The 20,525-nt window shown below is 35.5% G+C and overlaps 1 protein-coding gene across 8 annotated transcripts in view; it reads left to right on the top strand.

The window, feature by feature from the left end:
• The window catches only part of ANKS1B (ankyrin repeat and sterile alpha motif domain containing 1B), a 427,137-nt gene that overhangs the window by 111,540 nt on the left and 295,072 nt on the right, over window positions 1-20,525 (top strand). For all 8 annotated transcript variants that reach the window (XM_054066137.1, XM_054066169.1, XM_054066129.1 and 5 more), the window contains one exon: window positions 16,981-17,146. In XM_054066137.1, the coding sequence (XP_053922112.1) occupies window positions 16,981-17,146 (166 nt within the window). The remainder of the gene's footprint in view (window positions 1-16,980; window positions 17,147-20,525) is intronic.

Here is a 20,525-nt window from a genome sequence, read left to right as displayed (position 1 = left end):
TTTACATTGAGTAAGGATTAACACCTTTATATTTTTGGTAAAAATTCCTTGGTATATGTTTGTACATGTCTATGACAATTTACATGGAGGGCCATAAACCAAAGACTACAGAGTTATGGTCATTTTTGGATGGTGCTTTTTCATCAGGTCAAATTTCAACTTGTATCAAAGTTTTTTTCAGCATAGTAAAAGATTTGATGGTACCTCTGTATCAAAAAAAGCCTATAATTTAATAAAAGATAAGGGTTGTGGATGTGGATCTCTAAAACAGAACTGCCCCCGCTCCAGCATCTGAATCATATCAGCTATGACTGCTGTAATTTCTGTATAATTTTGTTGAAGACAGGCACTTTTACCGGCCTAGATTAAAAATAAAAAGAAAACAAACTCCCAAAATGTAGCTAGCTGTTTCCACTGTATTCTGGAAGGAACCTTATCCAGTAGGGGTGTGATGCATTTTCGAGGGACAGGGAGATCATGAATTCCCAGGGAAGGCAGTGTGCTTCTATCTAGATAACGTATTTCTATTTAGATAGTTCAAAAAGATTCAAGGGCATTGTTGTCTACCATATTTTACTACAAATTAATGTTCAGACATAGTCATTAAGCAAACTTTGAGACATACTGAGGTAAAAAAGCTGGCCACAAGCTGCCCTAGCACAAGCAAAGACAAGGTGGAATTAAAATTACAGTTTCATACTTGCTGCTTTATTAAAAGCCAAAAGTTTTAGCATGTGGATATTGTCAGAGCGCACTGAGGGCTGGTGAATCCCTGAGGTCAAGGGTGTCAGGAGCCACAGAGGATGCCTGGGGTGGCAGGGCAAGCCCTCACCAGCTGGGGCTTGTACCACCACCCCTGTGAGGAGCCAGGGCAGGCCTGGGGGTTAGCTGGGGAAAGAACTGAGCAGAACACATCAGGCGAGTTAATGATGCTGAGGCAGGTCCGATGTAAGCCAAAAAGTCAGTCCACATGTTGGGGTCAGGATCAGGCCTGGTGAGGTTAATCAGTGCAGATCAGCAGGATGTTCATGGTGATGAGTTAGTTCTGGATGTGCCAAGGGGCATAGATGTGGCAGAGTTAGAGATGGGCACTTCCGCAGCTTGTCTTAGGCAGGAGCCGAGAGGCCAGGACTGAGCTGAAATCTGGGCACTGATGTGGGTAAGGGCCCCATGTGAGGCTGTTAAGGGACAGTAAGACCTATTGCTGCACTCAGAACTGTGACAGATACTAATAAAAGCAATAAAATACATAACTGGAAGCTGAATTGAATGTAGTAATTTGGCTTGTTACTGCAGAAGAGTAAGACCAAGAAGGAATACTTACTGAAGTACTAGATTGCTTTGCATGCACTTTATATAGAAGTTATCCATATATGTCCGTGATCATATTTAATCTGCTTTTATAGCTGCTTGTCTTGGATGGCATTTCTATAGAGATATTATTCCACCATAGAGTAATTTCCTGAAGATTCTCTCTATGCGTCAAAACCAAATGGGATCTGTAGAAAAATAGAGTTTGGCAAGGGCATTTATTTGCTTTATCAATTTGTTAAAGGCCTCAAGGTAAGAAAGGAGTAAGGAATATGGTAAGTAACCATACTTCTTGGTAAGTAAATGGAATTACTTCTTGGTCTTTAATCTTCTATTCTATAGTGTAGGTTAATTTACTATTCAGCTCCTAATATATTTATTTTACAAAGTTTATCTGTACCAACATATGAGTTCTCACACAAAAAAATACGAGACTAACCTCATAGCTTGGGAATTGGGATTGGGAGAGGAGAGAGAGTATTATAGAACATGTTCTAACCTGTCACAGTGACACAAGGCTCAACTCAATTACTTCACTCTGTATGTGTGGATGCATGTTCGAATGCAGACATTTTCTTATTGTTGGTTGGAAAATGTTGGTGTGCAAGAGTGAACAGCAAGTTAATATAAAGTTTCTTGAGAAACTGAAGAAATCTGCAGCGGAAATATTTCAACTATTGACTGGCTTAAAGTGAATAATACACCCCAAGGATTAAAGGAACCCATTTTTTGTTGGTAGAAGATGTGAAAGCAAAAATGTCAGAAATCCTCAACAGCCTTTCAGAAAACGATTTGCAGAATTGCTTTGAACATTGGCAGCACCGTATGCAGCTGTGTCGACTCAGAAGGGAGCTATGCTGAAGGTGATTGGAGTTGATTTTCTTAACTCGTTGAATAAAGAGAGCTACAGGCACAGGTTTGTTTGTTTTGGGTTTTTTTTTTTTTGTGTCAGACCTTGTACATATATGCTCACATTTTCTATGCAATAAAGCAGCATACTCCAAATATAGGAGACGCTGTAGTTTTCACTGAGTTTTCTTTTTCATGTGTAGCTTAATGTTGGATTTTCATCTTTTTACAAGCAATGAACTTCCACGAGACCTTCACATTTACTTTTAATCCTGATCTATATTCTTCTTGTGCAACTCCAAGATTCACAGAGGTAGGAACTCTAGCAACTTTGTCACAGATTCTCCCGTGGAAGAGAAATTTGCCCCAAAAATGTCTTTTATTTAGAGGGAGAGAAGAGAAAGAGGACTCCTAACTACAGTTTTAGGCGACAAACTCTAAATAATATGGTATTTATATCAGTGTGGGCTGTGATAGGGATTTTTAGAGTTTGGAGTTTGATGTATCATTAAATAGTATTTCAAATCGGGCTTCCAGAAGATCATCATGTCTGTACTTCTATTTACATAAATTTAAAAAGTGATTTTTAATGTTAAACATTTTTGTATTGTGTTTATATTGTAGAATTGGGTTAAGGTTATTCTACAGAAAGCCTGATATTGAAAATTATTATGTTGCAACTATGTTTACAATTGCAAAAACAGTTCTGGATACATGAGAAACAAATGAGGAAATTAAGGAAGGAGCTAACTCAGTTTTCACATAGAAATCAAGTCTATTTCTGAAAAATCTCTGTACTGGTACTCTCTGGAGAGAGGCAGCATGAATCTATGTTGTCTTTTTCTGGCAAATTTTAATATTAGGAAATTTATTGGGTATTATTTATTTTAATTTTAACATACTCTTCAAGTTTGAACTTCTATTTTCAGTTACTTCTAAAAATCTTCTTAGACTTTAAGCTCAGTGGAAGTGTTATACTATAGTAACTTATGGAACTGCTGAGATGCAGAGGAGGGAGTATAAAAGAAGGGGAATTTCTTCTTTGCTCTTTATTAAAAAAAGGTAAAACGAAAGAGTATATTTTTAAATAAACACTATTGGCTAAAGGATTTTAACAACTTGAACCCAAGAAATGGTATCATCCTTTAGTTTACAAACAACTTTAGCTCTCAGTGCATTCAACACAAATACATTTCAAATTAGACTGGTAAAGAAACAGATTTGGCTAATATTATACTGTGCTGAAGTTCACCAAAATTAGGACTAGAAAGCCTTGTGGCATTATCTAATTTATATGTTACAGGGGAGAAAACATGTTATCTTGTTTTGCGATGTACTACTTTGATGGGTGATGATATCGATGTGGTACAGACAGAATTATTTTGCAGAGAAAACCACCATTAGCCAGTAAAACTGTGGCATATAGAATACCTGGAATGTGAGTTGCCAGAGTAGGATTGTAGCTAACCTTCAATGAAAAATATGATTGTTTTTTTCTCTTCTAAATTTAGTATGTTAAACGGTGAATTTACTTTAATAGGATTGACACAGAGAGTTATATTACTGATTAAAAAATATTCATGTTAAACTCTTGATTTACAGTGTTGTGTCTTCTGCAGTAATCCGAAGTTTTACTAGTAATTTCAGGAACACACCACCCACACACTGAAGCAGCTACTAAAAAGTGCAATATGCGTTCTGCCTAGAAAGAATCAGCAGGTGTGTATTATACCCTGCTGAACAGTGATGGGAACTACGTGTATTGAAAAAATTGTGGCTTATTTTAGCGCTATGCTATATTTTCTGTTTGTGTTTTAAGGAATGAAGCTGAGCATTTTGTTCTTATATCCAGTATGGAGCTTCTTAATTTCCAATGTAAATTTCCAGTTGCTTATGACTTCAGATATCTTGAGGCAAATGCATTTTTATTGTACCAGTTGTACAATCTAGACAGCATTATGTGGGTATCTAATGTAACCAGAGATGTTGTAATCTATTTATCCTTGGGTATTTTCAGAACTGACTGAACAAGACCCAGAGCAACCTAATGGTTAAGATAGCTCTGCTTTGAGTGAAAGTTTGGATGAGATGACTTCCAGAGATCTCTTTAATTATATATAAATGTCTACATTCTATTGTTCTCTGAGAGTTCTAGATATGTGACCTCAGATGTGCTAATTTCTTAAAAAAATTAGGACTGCACATTTTGTCTGTAAATTACTGTTTGTGAAAGTACAGATGTCCACGTCCAGCACTGTGCAAATCTGGGCACTGCTGGTCTGTGTTGTTTCTTGGTATGATCATGAAACAGCAAAATTCAGTGAGATGAGACAGAGAAAGAAGTGAGATGTGGAATGATACTGAAATTGTTGATATATGTCAGAAATCATCTGAAGTATTGATGACTGTGCTGGTTTTCAAGATGGACTTTTATTGCTATTAAAGATATTTAAATTCATGTAGAAATTAATGTTGAATCGAACACTGTCACTTTCCAAACTGAAATATGGCACTGTGAACAACTGGGAAGATCTTAAATAGCGTAAGTGTGCTACATTTTGTTGTTTTGTGGTTTGCAGTTTAGTGGTAAACAGAAGACATACTCTCAGGGAACGTTTTTATTTTCAGTACTGCCTGACAACCTATGGGAAAATGGGAAAAAAAGATGTATTTGAATTGCACAGTAAATGGATAGCAAAAATTGGTAGTAAATAGTTTTGTAGATGAGAGAAGTTCATCTTTATATTAAAAACCTCACAGTTGAACTTCAGTTACTTCATAATGGAAATATTAAAGCAGTATGCTGAAACTTGAAAACTTACTTAGAAATCCGACCAAATTGGGTTTACCTTTCAGTATTACATTTTTGGGGGAAAAAACCTGTTGTAGATACTTTGTTGTTTCTAGAAGCAGGAAGAAAGGGTTTATGGACAAAAAGGCTTGTATTTGAGGTAAGTGAAGTTAAGAGATCAGTTAGGTGGTGATATTTGGACACTGTGATTACTAGATGGATTTACTACACAGATTAGCCATACTGTGGTATGGCATACTGTGCCATTAGATTAGGCATACTGTGGTAAGGTTGAGGTTCCAGAAGGGCTGTTTAAAGGCACTTGATATTTCGGGACTTTCTCGAAGCCTTTCAACTTTTTTTTTTCCATTTTGGGTTTTTTGTGTTTGTTTTTTTTTCACCAGCAGTACAAATGTATTTGAGAACCACTGACAAGCTAATACTGCAAACTCTGAGGTTGTTTTTTTTTTAGCTTCAGTTTTCGGTATTAGAGAAGCTCATGGCTTCATAAAGTCCCTTGAGAGGTCTGTAAAATTGATAGAATCTGATTTCTTTCTGAAAAAAAGACCTGGCTGACAACTGAGCATTTAAAAAGAACCTTTGTACTCTGTACTTGTGAATCTTCTCTTGCTGTACAAAAGAAATAGTCTGCTTTTGGTTTAATGTCATGTCTAGCTGTTGTATTTCACCAAAAACTTTAATTGCCACTACCCATTATACTGAGACCGAGAATGAGATAAACCCTGATTCAACAAATTACTTAAGCCTACTTCATCATAAGCATTAATGTTCTTAATCCTGTTTAGGTTTCCATAGATACAGAACTTTTTCAGGAGACATGTGTTCACAAAAATCCAACCTCAGTCTTATGGCTGAATTTCTCAAAATCTGAAACTGATTGTTATGATTTTTACACTGTTAATACTTCATAATTAAGATAAACTCATGAATTTGAAGTCAAATAAAACAAAGCTGAAGTTAAGGAAAATCCATATTTGAGATATCAAAGGAATTGTGTAACACTACTTTGTTGTATGTTTTCATGATGAGGTATTTTGGATTTGTTTATTGATATAAAGTATCATTTGCCAATTCCAGTCAAATACATCTTTTCACTTTAAGGTCTCTCAGAAAGGTAGTTCAGTTACGAAATGAGGACTGTCGCAGTTTATGCTTTTCAGCCTAGGATGGTGTTAATAATTCGTATTGCTGTATTATGCAAAAGCTCAGTTCACTTTCCATAAGCAATAAGCTGTCCTGACCCATAAAATCTTACTATAATGAATAGAAATAACAGTAATACTACCAATAATATAGGGAATAGTTGTGTTAGTTTGGAAAAAGGAGGAGATAGCTTTTTAAAATCTGTATTATAAATGGCTCTCTGTGTAACAAGAACAGTCCACCAGGCATTTTGCAGAGTTTTTCAACATAAAAGATATGTGTGAAGACATTGAGGCAAATTAGAAAATTAACAGTATGAAGTCGAGTATCTTATTTTTGGAGGTGCTATAATTTTATAGCATCCTAATTTTTGATTCACAACATTTTATATTATGAAAAAGAAGAGAGAAAATAAAATCTTTATCCAAAGTTAAGTCCCATTTAATTCTGCCTAATTTTGAATTTAGCAAAATCGTGTCTGTAACTTGCAGATGGTGTTTAAGCCTACATAATTGTCTAAGTACTTACAACCGACAGACTTCTTCCCTAACCAGCCTTTTTGTTTATGAGATACTTAAGTTCTATATACATACAGAGTAAACTGTTGTAATCTAATTTAGACAGGTGCCTAAATTCTGCCATATTCAGATTTGGTTGATAAAATTATTTTTTTTGCATTGTGATGAATAAATATGGTCAGCAGAAAGTTCATTCCAAATCCCATAGGTTTCCCACAGGTGCTTGTGCTCACTGTATCAGTGAGAAAGTGTGGACATCTCTGGAGATGTTCAATTGATACTTATGTCGAACAAGAAGTTACAGGAAGGCAGCCAGCATGAGACATGAAGTAGATATGTTTGACTACATGCCTACATGCCTGGATTTGTGTGCAAATTAAACACCAGAGCACTTACAGAGGGTACATAGCTGGCAAAGCAGAATGACTTCCTTCACTCTTTTCTGCTCACTTCCAAAGTGGACAGTTTGAGTGTATCTTTTTTTTATTTCTTTTGAATGTAATGTTCTATTGTAAAATGTGAGAATGATTTTTGAGCTGCTGCTTAAGTATGACTGTATTAACATCTTTCTCCCAAGGACAATTATTTCCAATGAGGATAGTATGACCAAAGAACTGCAGACACTCCACAGTTTGGATTGGAAGTGTCTAGAATCTCATCTTTGACCCAGAAAGGAAGATCCACTGCCAAGTGTTTCCTGTTGTCTGGTTGCAGGTGATTCTACATGATATGCAGGCTTTCTGGGTAGGAGGTTTCTTTTTCTGACCAACTGTGTTTCCTCATAATGAAATTATGAAAGGACCGTGGGTTTACACATTACTTGAATGTATGTTAGCTTAACGCATTCACATTGCTATTTTGAAGCTGAGTTTCTCATTTACTGGAATGTAAGAAATTAGTTAAATCAGAACCTAGAGCAATAGAGTCATCAGACAAAAAGTGTTGTGTACTTTTTACCATCTTGTTTGTTTGAAACATTGACATAATATTTTGCTCACATATGAAGAAAGGTCCCACATCATTAATAGATAATATCTGTAATAGAAATGTTACATACAGCCAGTGTCACTGCAAACCTGGGGCAAGATTCCTGAATTTTGGGCAAATAGACGTGATTCTGTGTTAATGAACCTGTAGAAAATTCTAAGCTCAAATTTCATTGAAAATGTGACATTGATTCCATTATAATCCTTATTCACTTCATTTTATATGGTCTCCACACTCTTAGTTTCCCTTATGCAATAACGAAGGCTGAGTATGTGTAATAGTAAGTAGATTATCATACCATAGAAATCATTATAGTAACAGTCAAAGCAGTAGAGCTTTGACACAGAACAATGGGATTCCATATTTAAAGAACCGTAAGGAAGTAGCATACTTGTTAACTGAATGTTTCTTCTTCAGAAATGACTAGTGAATTAGGTACTACAGTAATGTATTGCCCTTATATTTCAGTCTTAGCTAATTGAGTTCAACAGAACTTGAGTTTAGTAATTTGTTAAAGAAATAGAATTAATGTTGCTTAATAAATTTTTTAAATTTATACATGGCACTGCTTATATGGGTACGCGTGTTCTCATTGAAGAAGTTCGACACGAGCTGGCAATACGTGCTCGCAGCCCAGAAGGTCAACCATATCCTGGGCTGCATCTAAAGAAGCGTGGCCAGCAGGTTGAGGGAGGTGATTCTGTCCCTCTATTCCTCTTTTGTGAGACCCCACCTGGAGTATTGTGTCCAGTTCAGGAATTCTCAACATAAGAAGGCTATGGAGCTGTTGGAATGAATCCAGAGGAGGGCTACAAAGATGATCAGAGGGCTGGAGCACCTCCCACACGAGGACAGGATGAGAGAGTTGGGGTTGTTCAGCCTGGAGAAGAGAAGGCTCTGAGGAGATGTTATAGTGACCTTCCAGTACCTGAGGGGGCTACAAGAAAGCTGGGGAGGGACTGTTTACAAAGGCTTCTAGTGATAGGACAAGGGGCAATGGGTAAAAATCAGAGAGGGGAAAATTTAGACTAGGCATAAGGAGAAAAATCTTTACAGAGATGTGGACAATATTGTATTATTATTGTTAATATTGTATTAACATTTGTCTACTACTATTGTCCATATTTCTCCTGTTGTAATGGAATTATTTATTTCACAGTTTTAAAATACTGATTCTAACTTACAGTATGAATTTACTTTCCCTCCGATTGCCTCTTACTATTAGGTTTAGTTTTCACACTGCTGGAATACCATGCACACTGTAGAAAAAGGTTATCTGGTCCTCTTTAATTAGAAGATACTAACTGTTACAAACTTTTCATGCATTCCGGGACCTTTAGAGAACAATTACATAACGTTCTTCTGTTGATTTTGTACCTCATTTTCTCTTCAGCTGTGTACCAGATAAAGGTATGATTCACAACAAAGTTTTTCATTTTTGATAATGCAACTTTCAATAACTTTAATATCTGGAAAAACATTTTCTTGTTCATTCTGTTTTACGGTAGGAGCATGTGTAGGAGAGATGTCTTTTGTGAGAATCTTGGCTTTGACTGTTGCAATAGTGACTTTTATGCCAAACATAATTAAATTTTTATTTCTTCAGTATCAAATTAGAAAACTTTAAACATGGAAGACTCCTTTTCCTGAAACAGCAAAAGTTTATGTGTAGCTTCCATTAAATCCATTGTATGTGGCATCAAGTAGTTGGTTTCTATTGTGTAAATTGTGAAAGTATTTACATGATTTCGGAACAAGATGCATGGGCAGGTACAGAATATTTTCTAAAAATACACAGATTATTCGTATCACGAAGATGATGTGTTTTGCTTCCAGATCTAATTGCCTCTATTCCTCTCTCCCCCTAGTAGCAACCCATATATTTTTAATTTACTGGTACCGTAATTGATAGGAATGGAGTTACAAAATGTGAGAAAATTTCAGCCCAATTAACAGAGTAGCGTGTCAGTTTGTTTCTGCACTTGGTGTCTAGTGAGCACTGCCTCCACTTCAGGGTTTCTTGATTTCTAACATTTTCTATGGTTTGGGCTTTTATAATATGAGGGTTTATTTTTACTTCACATTTGCTGCTTCTATTGGAAACCCAAGACTGTTAAATTTTAGAAGAATAGGAGACAAAACTTGTTTCAGAGCTGGACCAAGCCTCTGGGTCTTTCACCTGTGGAAAAGAAGCATGAATGGTTCACTGCCTTGTGTTCTAAAAGCAGAACTATAAATTTGCAGTCACTCTTTCAGGACATATTCCACATTCTGTCTGTTAGATACCAGAAGTGACTTCCTCCTGTTCTTCTGTTTGTTTTGAACTTTGAAGCTCTCCCTTGAAACTGGGACACTCTTCTGAACCTCTTCATTCATCTTCTGAGACATCTTCTGGCCTAAACTTCTCATTTTCCAATGAGATTTTTATCATTTATTTGAGAAGGTGTTGCATGAAAATAAATGTTTGCAAGGGCCCTCTTCGTATATGAAGTTCTAGCTATAAACATATATATGAATACTTTGACAAAGATTAATCAGTGGCCTTATTATGAAACTCAGTGATGCATAATATCCTGTTCTTATTTTTTCATCCTGATGTTTTTAATTTGCAAAAATTGCCCCATGTATTGAGCTAACTCTGTGTGTGTGTGTTTAAAAACTTGGCATTGGAAAAAAAGCAACTTGGAGAGAAGTGTTGTTTCCATGGAGCTGAGGTTTCAGTTCATGTTATCTTTTTAATATAATAGCCTTTCTTTTAAATTGGCGTTTTCCTGTTGCTTGATATTCAAACAAGACATGCTTTTTGTTAAATGCTGTTCATGAAAACAGTAGAAAAAATGGGAGGATGCTTAACCTGGAAATTACTTTCTAGTTTGTAATTGCATTTTGTTTTGCTAAAGTAAGAATCGTTTATTAAACCAGTTATTGTACTATCCTACATCGCCACACAGAGTCGTTAGCATTTGCATAAATCAGATTATGTAGACTTACAGTATATGCTGTGTCACAGCGAGTTACTTATTAGAGGAAGCATCTGCTCTTTTTCATGGCCTGGATGTTGTATGCATGGGAAAGCATGTAACATGACTACAACAATCTTAACTTCATTTGAAATTCTGAATATCTGCCAGACAGATTTATGAAAACTCTGCGGAAAATACAGTGATATGTTTCTGCTGCTGAGGTTAACATTGCATTCATTATACTCACAATTTGCCCATATTTTCAAACATGTATAGTTTAGGCTTCTTTAGTGAGTTTTGAATTGTAAAGCTTTGTAGGAAACTTTAGCTTTCAAGGATTGACATCTGTAGAGTTTTCAAATGAAATTTTAGATTCTAAACAAGATATGTGGAAACATGTGTTTGGAAAGGAGAGGATAAACACACATTTGGGGTGCTATATAAATTAATGCTAATTTTTCCTGAACCACAAAGTTTGAAAAAGCAGACCTAACTTTTTCTCATGTTTTCAGAAAAATTGTGCATTGTCTTCACATTTCTAACAATATAAATGTACAAGACAAGAAATCTCACGTTTTTTTATAATGAACATTTTTCTCAGCTCTGTGGAAGTCCTACTGAAACTTTCCCATGAGGGCTGTTTCAGGTGCTGGAGGGAAAGAATGATTTCTGATAGCTCTGTACTTGTATTATTCCTAAAACAGCAAGCCCACTGTTTCAGACGCTTGGAAAGAGAGTAAGAGAAAATGCCCATTTAAAATTTGTATTATAAATAGCTTGCGAAGATCAGAGTAGACCTTCCAGTGTCATTACCCTTAAGTGAGATTATTGGCGATTTTCCAGATTCTGCAATATTTCATGAAGTGAACTTTATTATCTGTTCTATGACAAATTACATATTCAAGTGTTTCTAGCAGTCATAACAATGAATATTTATCATAGTTTGACTCATAAAAAATTATTCTAATTACAAGATACTATAAAAATTACTTGGGTTAAATTATTAGTAGTAGATAAAAGTGTTTATACTAGCCATAAAAGGATAGTAATATTCCTGATTTCTTTCAGTGAAGAGGCAGTCAAAACAAATACTTCACCATTAATTGTGGGTTTGGGTTATGATGACATAGGAAATACTATCAATTATTTTTCCTCAGTACATTATTGTGACAAAATTGCAGAATACTCTTCAGGTTTGGGCATTCTTCCCTACCACCTTTGCTGCATGTCAGAAAAATTTCCTAATTATCTTCATCTATTGGTCAGGACTATTCCTGATTGAATTCTTGATTCCTCTCAGCAATTTTTCTTACTTCTCATAGATATTTCAGTGTAAAGTGTCCCAATCCAACGATGTTATACATCAGTCTGTTTACAAACATCAAGAAGTATATTTGGTGCAAACACATACGGACTAGACGTAAGGAAGAATTTTTTTATGATGCAAGTACTGGAACAGTTTGACTGGAGTGGTGGTAGATGTCCCGTCCCTGTAAACATTCAAGGTCAGGTTGGACAGGGCTCTGAGCAACCTGATCTAGCTGAAGATGTCCCCTCTTATTGCAGGGGGAAGAGATACACTACTCTGTTGGATCTCAAAGGGTACGTCAGAATTTAATAGCAGTTCTTCATTATCTATATAAATGAAAAAGAAATTTTCTAAGAATTGCAGATATTTGCATTTTTCCTTTCTACATTTATGAGAATATTCCCTCTTTAAATTTTATTATTCAGAAGAAAGGAAACTCTGGGTATCTTACTTCCACTTCTTGTTCTTATATGTTTTTATATAACCAATAATTATACCCATAAAGTTTTCTTTGAAAGTCTGAATTGTCTGAAAATATAGTTTAAGACTATTGAAACTTCCCCCTAATCATTCTTTTTCTAAATCATTTTCCTGAACTTTTATTTTCAGGTATAACTGTGCACAGGGGCATTCTTGTTCCTCCTACTTTCCAAAATAACTGTTTCTTCTAACCTTTGTGAGTCTTACTAGGTTTCTTGCATAAATTGTGAGGTCTTTTTAGTATTTAATGACCAGGAAGTCATGTATCAAAAGACTTAAGCAAATTCAGATCTATTATGTTTTCAAATAACAGGATATGGTGTGGCCTTGACTGTGAATAGCTTAGACACTAGGAGGTTGAAAGAATTGTTCATAAATGTAGAAATTATACATAATAAATAAGTTAATAATTGCATGGTGAGACACAACGTACCTACATGAATTATCACTGTGATGAATGAAATGTTACAGTACATCTTTAAGGAACAGTTTTTATGCTGTTACTTTTCTGGCAGTCATGTCTGACACTGATGTGTTGTCCTGTGTTCCAGGGAAGTAATAAAATTTTAACTGACCTGATTTCTAAAGGAAAGAAGATAGACGGTATGAAAAAAATCTCAGTTAAATACAAAATCTATCTTCTTGTCAGAATGTCAGTTCAGATTAGATGCCTACCTAGCTTCCATAATTTTTTCTTAGGTCAAATGAACACGAATTTGTGCTTACTGCTTATATCTTATTCCTTGAGTATACATCACTCAGACTGATTCTTATAAGGAATGCAAGAGTAACTAGAAGCTTGACAGAAACATGGCAAAAAGGCCTAATTCAACATCATGTAGTTTTTGAAGATTTACTCATGTTATGGAATAGTGTTTCACACTTGCAGTTGCCAAGTAGATATTTCAGAAGCAAATCGATTCCCACTGATCAGCTCCCCACTCCCCTCCCTGGTTTTCTAGTCCTGTTTAAATTTCAGATTACAAATGATAGGTATTATACCATCAAAAGTATGCTCAGAAGAGATTTAGCTGGCTGGAGGCCTCTGAGTCACGGTGTGTCCCTGGCATGTGCTCTCCAACTTCAATCTCCCATTGCTATTTCTTTCCACAAGACAAAAATCTAATTTATATTTTATCAGTATGGACAACTGTTCTCCAGTGCTCTCCCAGTGACTCTTCAACTCTTTCTCTCACTCCTATTCTATATGTATTTTTGTTCTTTCTGCAAAAATACTTATTTTAATGTACTGGCAGTACTGTAATGTATGTTAATTTTGTAGACTTGTAATTTCAAATAAGAACTAATCCTGACTTGAATTGTCTTGAAATGTCTGACTTGAATAAGTGGTGACATATATGTCATCTTCAAATTTTTGGAATAGTTCACAGAAATTCAAGATTGAATAATCTCTAATTAAAAAAAATTAAATTAATTATCTTGATTACATGATTAAAGATTACTCAACTACAGTGAAAGAGTATTTCTTTAGAATGTTTTTATCATGCACATGAAAAGATCTAGCATGTGTAGGATTACTGTAGGTTTACTGGTCATTGGCAGTGGATGAGGTGAGGCAACAAAACTGGTATTATTGAAAAGAATGCTGAAGAACTTTTAATCTTAAAAAAAATTCAACCACATTGCTCAATGCCTCATGCTTGAATATGATTTTATGTCATCTGTTAACATCTAAACTGAATTAATTTACAGCTTAAAACTTTCTTGAATATGCTCAATACCGGCAAAACAGAGAACACATTGCAACAACCAGAAGACTAGACTTTGCATTTCCCCAGCAATGAGAAGTTTATCTTTATTTGCTACATATACACTTTTTAATTAAGGCTTATCATCTTCACTTAATCAGTTGATAGAATTCCAGACTTTTTGAAGTATTAACAATTCTGTTTCTACTCTAACTTATTTAAGTTCTGCTTGGCACACTATTATCATATTTGCTTTATTAGGAAGAGATTTAAGAGGAATTTACTTCTCAGTAATTTACATTCCAACCATTTTCTCAGTAACCCCATCATTTTTATTTATTCTTCTCTGACATTTGTATTCTTGCAAAGTTAATTACAGAATGTTGAATAACATTCAGAAAATCAAATTGAATGTTAAGAGCAATTAGGAAAGAAGTGGAGTACAAAAGAGGGAACATTGTTACATCAGTACAAATTCTTCGTGAGCCCTCAGATGCCATGGGAAAGTTTAATCCTTGTCACCTCACCGAAGAGTGAGAGTGTGAAGGGGTAAGAGGGATGGTCAAAATTCTGTAACATCTGGGTGAGCAGATTAGAATTTCTCATGTCCCAAAGCAAAGGAAGATGTGCAGTTACAAGGAGAGGATAAGAAAAGAAGAACCATTTGTTGCCTTTTGCAGAACAAGAGCTAGGAATGCCAAACTTCGTGAGACACACAAAACAAAATTGGGGCATGCAAACGGTAAAAATTGAAGTGCTGTAAAGGCAACTTGAGAAGGTAAAATTAGAAGGATTTTTTGGTGAGCAAACACGTGAAACAAAGTCAGCACCCTTTGATAATGAGGTGTGGGACCCTCACATTACAACTACACGCTTCTACTGGTCTTGTGCTGGTCTCACTGTTCTTGAGGCCAGCACTGTTGGTTTCCTTTGTGGGCAGAATATTGGGTGACATAGACATAAAGAATGATCTAATGTCTGTTCTTATGTTTTATATATCAAATTCTAGTGTGTTTTTCCTGTAGCTGAATTCAGGAGCTGAGCGGGGTTTCACTTTGGTGTTCGGTGACAATTCCAAGGCTGCAGTGTTTCTTTCAGGGCTTGCCTAGGCAGATTTACTTGCAGGTACAAGGATTAAATTGAAGTCTTCTGTTTCAGTCGTTGCTTTGTTAAATAAATTTTTGCCTCTGTCTTTTTACAGCAAAATTAAATGCTCAAGGCAGAAATTCCTTTCTTCCGAAGTAGAGAGGAATCCTCCTCTTGTCCTGGACTTGCACTTCACCCAGCCAGTTTGAGGCCTCCGCAATTATATAAGTGCAGTCTAGAGAGAGATATTTTCTATATTTATTATGATAAAAAGGCAAGACTATAATACCAACTTAAAGTGCTCTTATTTATAACTTACAAGAATTTTTTTGGATCATCTATAATTTAACCTAGGGTTTCAACTAATGCACTTTAATCCCAGTAATAAAATTCTCTGTTTGATTTCAATTACACTCTTCCATGTTCAGGCATGTTTTTTGAACACTGACCACAAATCTTGTATTGTTTGATAGTACATATTCATTTTTTATTAGAAATGCTTGTTTATATTGTGTGTATTTTATTTTGTTAGGGTTTTTTCCCTGTTAACTGTTTCTACTATTCATTTTTTAATTCTTTATTCAGTAGTGGTTAAACATTGGATTTAAAATTTGGTTCTTCTGAAGCCATCAAATGGAATTTTGAAATTGAGCTCCTGTTGCTGTCATTTCAACCCTATCCTTTGAGAGGTCTTGAATTATTACCAGATTATGAACTCATAAAAATCAGGTCACAAGACAATGAATAAGAAAAACTGCAAAAAGTTCAGTAGTATAATGGTCTACTAATGGTATAAATCATTTACCTAAAAAGGGGCTGCTGTCTACATCCATAGTTTACCTTAAGCAATATGAGATCTTTTGTTGAAGAAATTGCTATACCATATCCTGGTTTGGTCATCACATTCTTCAATCATTTTCTGAGTAGTGCTATGATATTATCTGTCAGCGTGCTTTCTAGCCCTTTGTGTTTTATTATATCACACTTGATTTATGTGCGGTTCTTGACTTTTCCAAGCATCCATATGTTCATTTTAAGAAAGATTTGGAAATATGACTTTGCCCATGCAATTGTTTTCTGTTAGGATTAAAAAGAATAAATCATGAAACAGGAAACTCTGGTTAAACTCTATGGTATTTTCTTATTCATGTTCCAAAGCAGAGGCAGTCTGCTTGATTGGACAGGTTAGTGTACCAGCAAAACTTCTGATCAATTTCTTTTTTCTGTCCCTCAACATTTTCTAGTGAGGTGAATTCACTATATGTATCGCTGTGAAGGCACCTTCTGCCATTATTGTTGTTCAGTCAAATATAGAGCAGTAATTCAGATTCATTCACAACCTGTGATTCTTCCATCAAAATGTAGATGCCATGTCTTTAGCTTTCTTTATATAATATACACATATTATAGAACCATCCCCGAAGAGAAAGTAATTGCAGTGGTTTAATACACCTGTCACCTTCATGAGATATAATTTAAAAAATTCAGTAAAAGACCTCACCTGAATTAGAATTTAGCAAAGTAGTCATGGCAAGACCAGTTATGTTGGAAATTTGCTAAATACAAAGTTTGATGAATAAAGACAGTCCTGTAACTAAACAAGAACTATATTACACAAAAATTTAAAGAAACAGGAAATGCTGTCTTCTAGCATGCAAGTAATTCTTCCAGTCTGTTACAATTCGGATTTCAGAAGAATGTGGTATTTAATTTGCTGAATTGTAAATCTTACTATCCAGTGTTATCGAACCTTGTTCTTTCCCTGTGTCATCTGAGAAATGTTTCTCTTACCTACTTAAATTTTGCTTTTCAGGAATCTTATTCAAAGAAGAGAGGTTATGCATTGGAAGCAATATCTTCTGTACCTCTGGACGCAGTTCCTTCAGAAAATGACAGCAGCCTTTGTGGTTCGGTAGATGTAGCAGTGACCAAAAAACCTTGTTCCCTAGAGATAGCAAGAGTTCCTTCCTCAAGACCAGGTAAATCACCAAATAATCCATTACATAGTCTTTGGTTAAGTGTAATATTATAGAAGGTATAACTTTCTATATAGAATGTATATGTTTGTATTTTTAATAATATAGTACTCTGTCTACTTATCACAGCACGAGTATAGTCTTCTGATAGCGACCGTAAGAGCTTAATATCAGCAAAAATTTGTTTACCAATTTATTTACTTTCTAAGAACAAACTTGTAAGTAGTCTGACTGTTAACAGTACACCTGCTTATTATATTTGGTATCAGTTTACTAACAAGTCTTGATCTCACTTCAAGGCCAGGTTGGATGGGGCCTTGGGCAGCCTGATCTAGTGGGACACGTACATGCCCATGACACGGGAGTTGGAATTAGATGATCTTTAAAGTCTCTTCCCAGCCATGAATTCTATGATTCTATGAATAAAAATTAATAGCAAAATGCTGTAAAAGGGAAAACAAAGCAGAGATTTGAATAATATCATAGGTAAACAGAAGATTGCAAAAAGCCAAATTAGAAGTGGAATTTCTTTAAGCCTTTTGCAGTAATCTATTTACTAATCTGTTTCTGGGTTTTAATGAAGAGCTTAGCAACAATGCTATACAACTAATTAAAAACGTAGAGTACTCTGTATTTCTGTTTTACATAAAGAAAGATCTGCTCTGGTTTTTTAAATGAAACAGTGCATGAGAATTGAAAGAAATATTAAATGACAGTTTGGCAGAATGCTGTTTGTTTTGTATTGGTCTGAATAGCAATGAGTTAGAATCGTTAATAACAACAGAATTATGCTGAGTCAGATAAACAATATTATCTGTAAGGGCTCTGTTTATGTTCTCCAAAATTATATGCTCTTCCATTACCCTTATTTGAATGCTTCCTTAGTTACCACCTGGTAGAGGAATTTTGGAATATAATCATTTCACTATAAATAATTGGGCTGAGACTCTGCTTTGACAAATTACAGCTCTCAGCAGCACAGACCTATTTGAAATGGACAATTGACTTTTCAACCCATACTGTCTTGACTATGAATCATGATTTGAGCTGGCCTCTTCTCCCAAGTGACAGGGGACAGGACTAGAGGGAATGGCCTGAAGCTCCGTCAGGGGAGGTTCAGGTTGGATATCAGAAAAAAATTCTTCACAGTAAGAGTCATTGGGTACTGGAACAGGCTGCCCAGGGAGGTGGTCGAGTCGCCTTCCCTAGAGGTGTTTAAGGAACGGGTGGATGAAGTACTTAGGGACATGGTTTAGGGAGTGTTGGGAGCGGTTGGACTCGATGATCCAATGGGTCCTTTCCAACCTTGTGATTCTGTGATTCTGTGATTCTGTAATATACAAGAATGACAGATAATTGTTGACTAATATAATATTACCTATTTATTCTGTGTAAGGGGAAACACCTTCTTGATTTCACAGCTAAACTAATATTGGAGAAGTGCCAGAGTTATATCAGGCATAATAGATAAGAGCCAGATATCAAGATATAGCTTTGGAGTCTGCAAGGTGATGTGGAGCAGATCATAATTCCCACATCTCAATGAAATTTAGGCTAAAGAAGACCCGAGGGAACATGTATTATGAACAGTGATCTATGGCACAAGTTGGGATAGCTTCTTTACAGAATAGTCGCATACGGTGGACCAGAATTTGACTTGAACATCAGCACTCCTACTTGAGTAAATGAAGGTTTACTTTGTTAATGTTCCTTTGTCTCTCATAATCTAAAAAATTAGCAGACTGTGCAGGTCAATATTACAAGCTGTCATTCAGTAAAGGAAGAAAATGCCAAATTATTTTTGTTTTTCAGACTTCTACTTAATTAATCACCATAATCATACTTATTGCAATAGGAATACTGCCATACACCTACCCCACAAACTGACCAAAGGAGTTCATTATCTATCTCTGTAGAAATGAGAAAGCTTTCCATTGCAATTAGTATTAAGAAAACAGACTGTTCACTAGTTAAAATAGAAGGCTTTGGAAATATGTTGTCTGCAGAACACAGGCATTTTTCTTAGGCATACTAAGTCCATTAACATCAGTATGAAAAACAGATCCTGAAAAGGACATTTTTAGGTCTTAGTCGGGAAATATGTTTTGTGTATAGTTAAACGTGGTGTGTATCAGAGGCCCAGAGAATAATCAAGGAAGCTGTAGGATGTTCATGAAGTCACCCATCATCTCTATAAGATCCAAGAAGGTCAAGAAGTTGACAATACAAATGTACCGTAATTCTTTCTGTGTTAGTTTTCTTTATACCTCTATGATATTTTCCTTGGCAATTTGTTGGGAAGAACATTTGGCTGTATAGATAAGCAGAGTCCAAAATGTGATTTTATTTTAAGCTGTAAATGTAGCAGTTATCTAACCGGCCTTGCTTGAAAGCTATATCTGTAATCATGTTGGCTGTTATATTAAACTACAAATGGCCCAAATGAAATCAACCATGTCACTCACAGTAATAAGGCACTTACCACTATGCATAACTGTATGTGAGTTTCAGTCTGCCACTTCGGTTCTTACAGATTTATTGCTTGAATAAGTCATGTATAATTACAGAGGTTATTAATTTAAAACAACTATGGAACCTGCATCCCCTTTTCCCTGAACTTCCCTGTTTTTGTATCACTGAGACATGCTGACTTTGAGAATAATGTTTCAAATTGCTGTACTATGTCATGTGTGGGGTTCATTGCAGAGCATGATGCAGCACTTTGAGCGTAAAATTGAATCTGTCAGTCTCCTTTCCTTAGGTGGTAGGACACTGATCCACTTTCCCTGCTGTCTGGGGCATTATTACATCTTGGCTGTGGAAGTGACACTGACTGCACTCAGTGACTGAAAATTCTCTTTTCCTATATTGAGAGGAAAGGTCATTCTTGCTGGCCTTTCAAGCTGCAGAGCTGCATGTTGTAACAATTACCTGCCCTGCCAGTAAACTCCTAACAGATTGAGAATAGTCACCTTTCCAGTCATCATTCTCTGATCTACTGGGCAAAAACCAGACTGCTCTGTAGTTCTCCATATTATTTTTAATTTCCTGAATCTTATTTTTGAATTGGTAGGGAGTAGCAGAGTGTAAGAACATATACCACATGGTAAAGGATTGTTATAATAGACATAAGGAAGAAAAACTGAACAGAAAGGAAATAAAAGTAGTCATAAAGTTTGTTACTTCCATTACTGAAATTTGATGTTTTGTGATTTTGATGTCTGTTTGCAAGAAATTAGGTTTATACAAGAAGAAGAATGGCTACATGACTGGTTTACACTGGCAGTTAAAACAATCTCTTCTACTTAGGACTGATCTTACAGTGAAAAATACAGCATGTGTGTCTGAGTTCAAGTTAAGCTGTTCTTTGTTTCTGTGGTAG

The sequence above is a fragment of the Cuculus canorus genome, chromosome 1, assembly GCF_017976375.1.
Source record: "Cuculus canorus isolate bCucCan1 chromosome 1, bCucCan1.pri, whole genome shotgun sequence".
In the NCBI taxonomy this organism is placed as follows: domain Eukaryota; kingdom Metazoa; phylum Chordata; class Aves; order Cuculiformes; family Cuculidae; genus Cuculus; species Cuculus canorus.
Note: the sequence above shows the minus strand (reverse complement) of the source record. Positions and strands in the feature narration are given on the sequence as shown.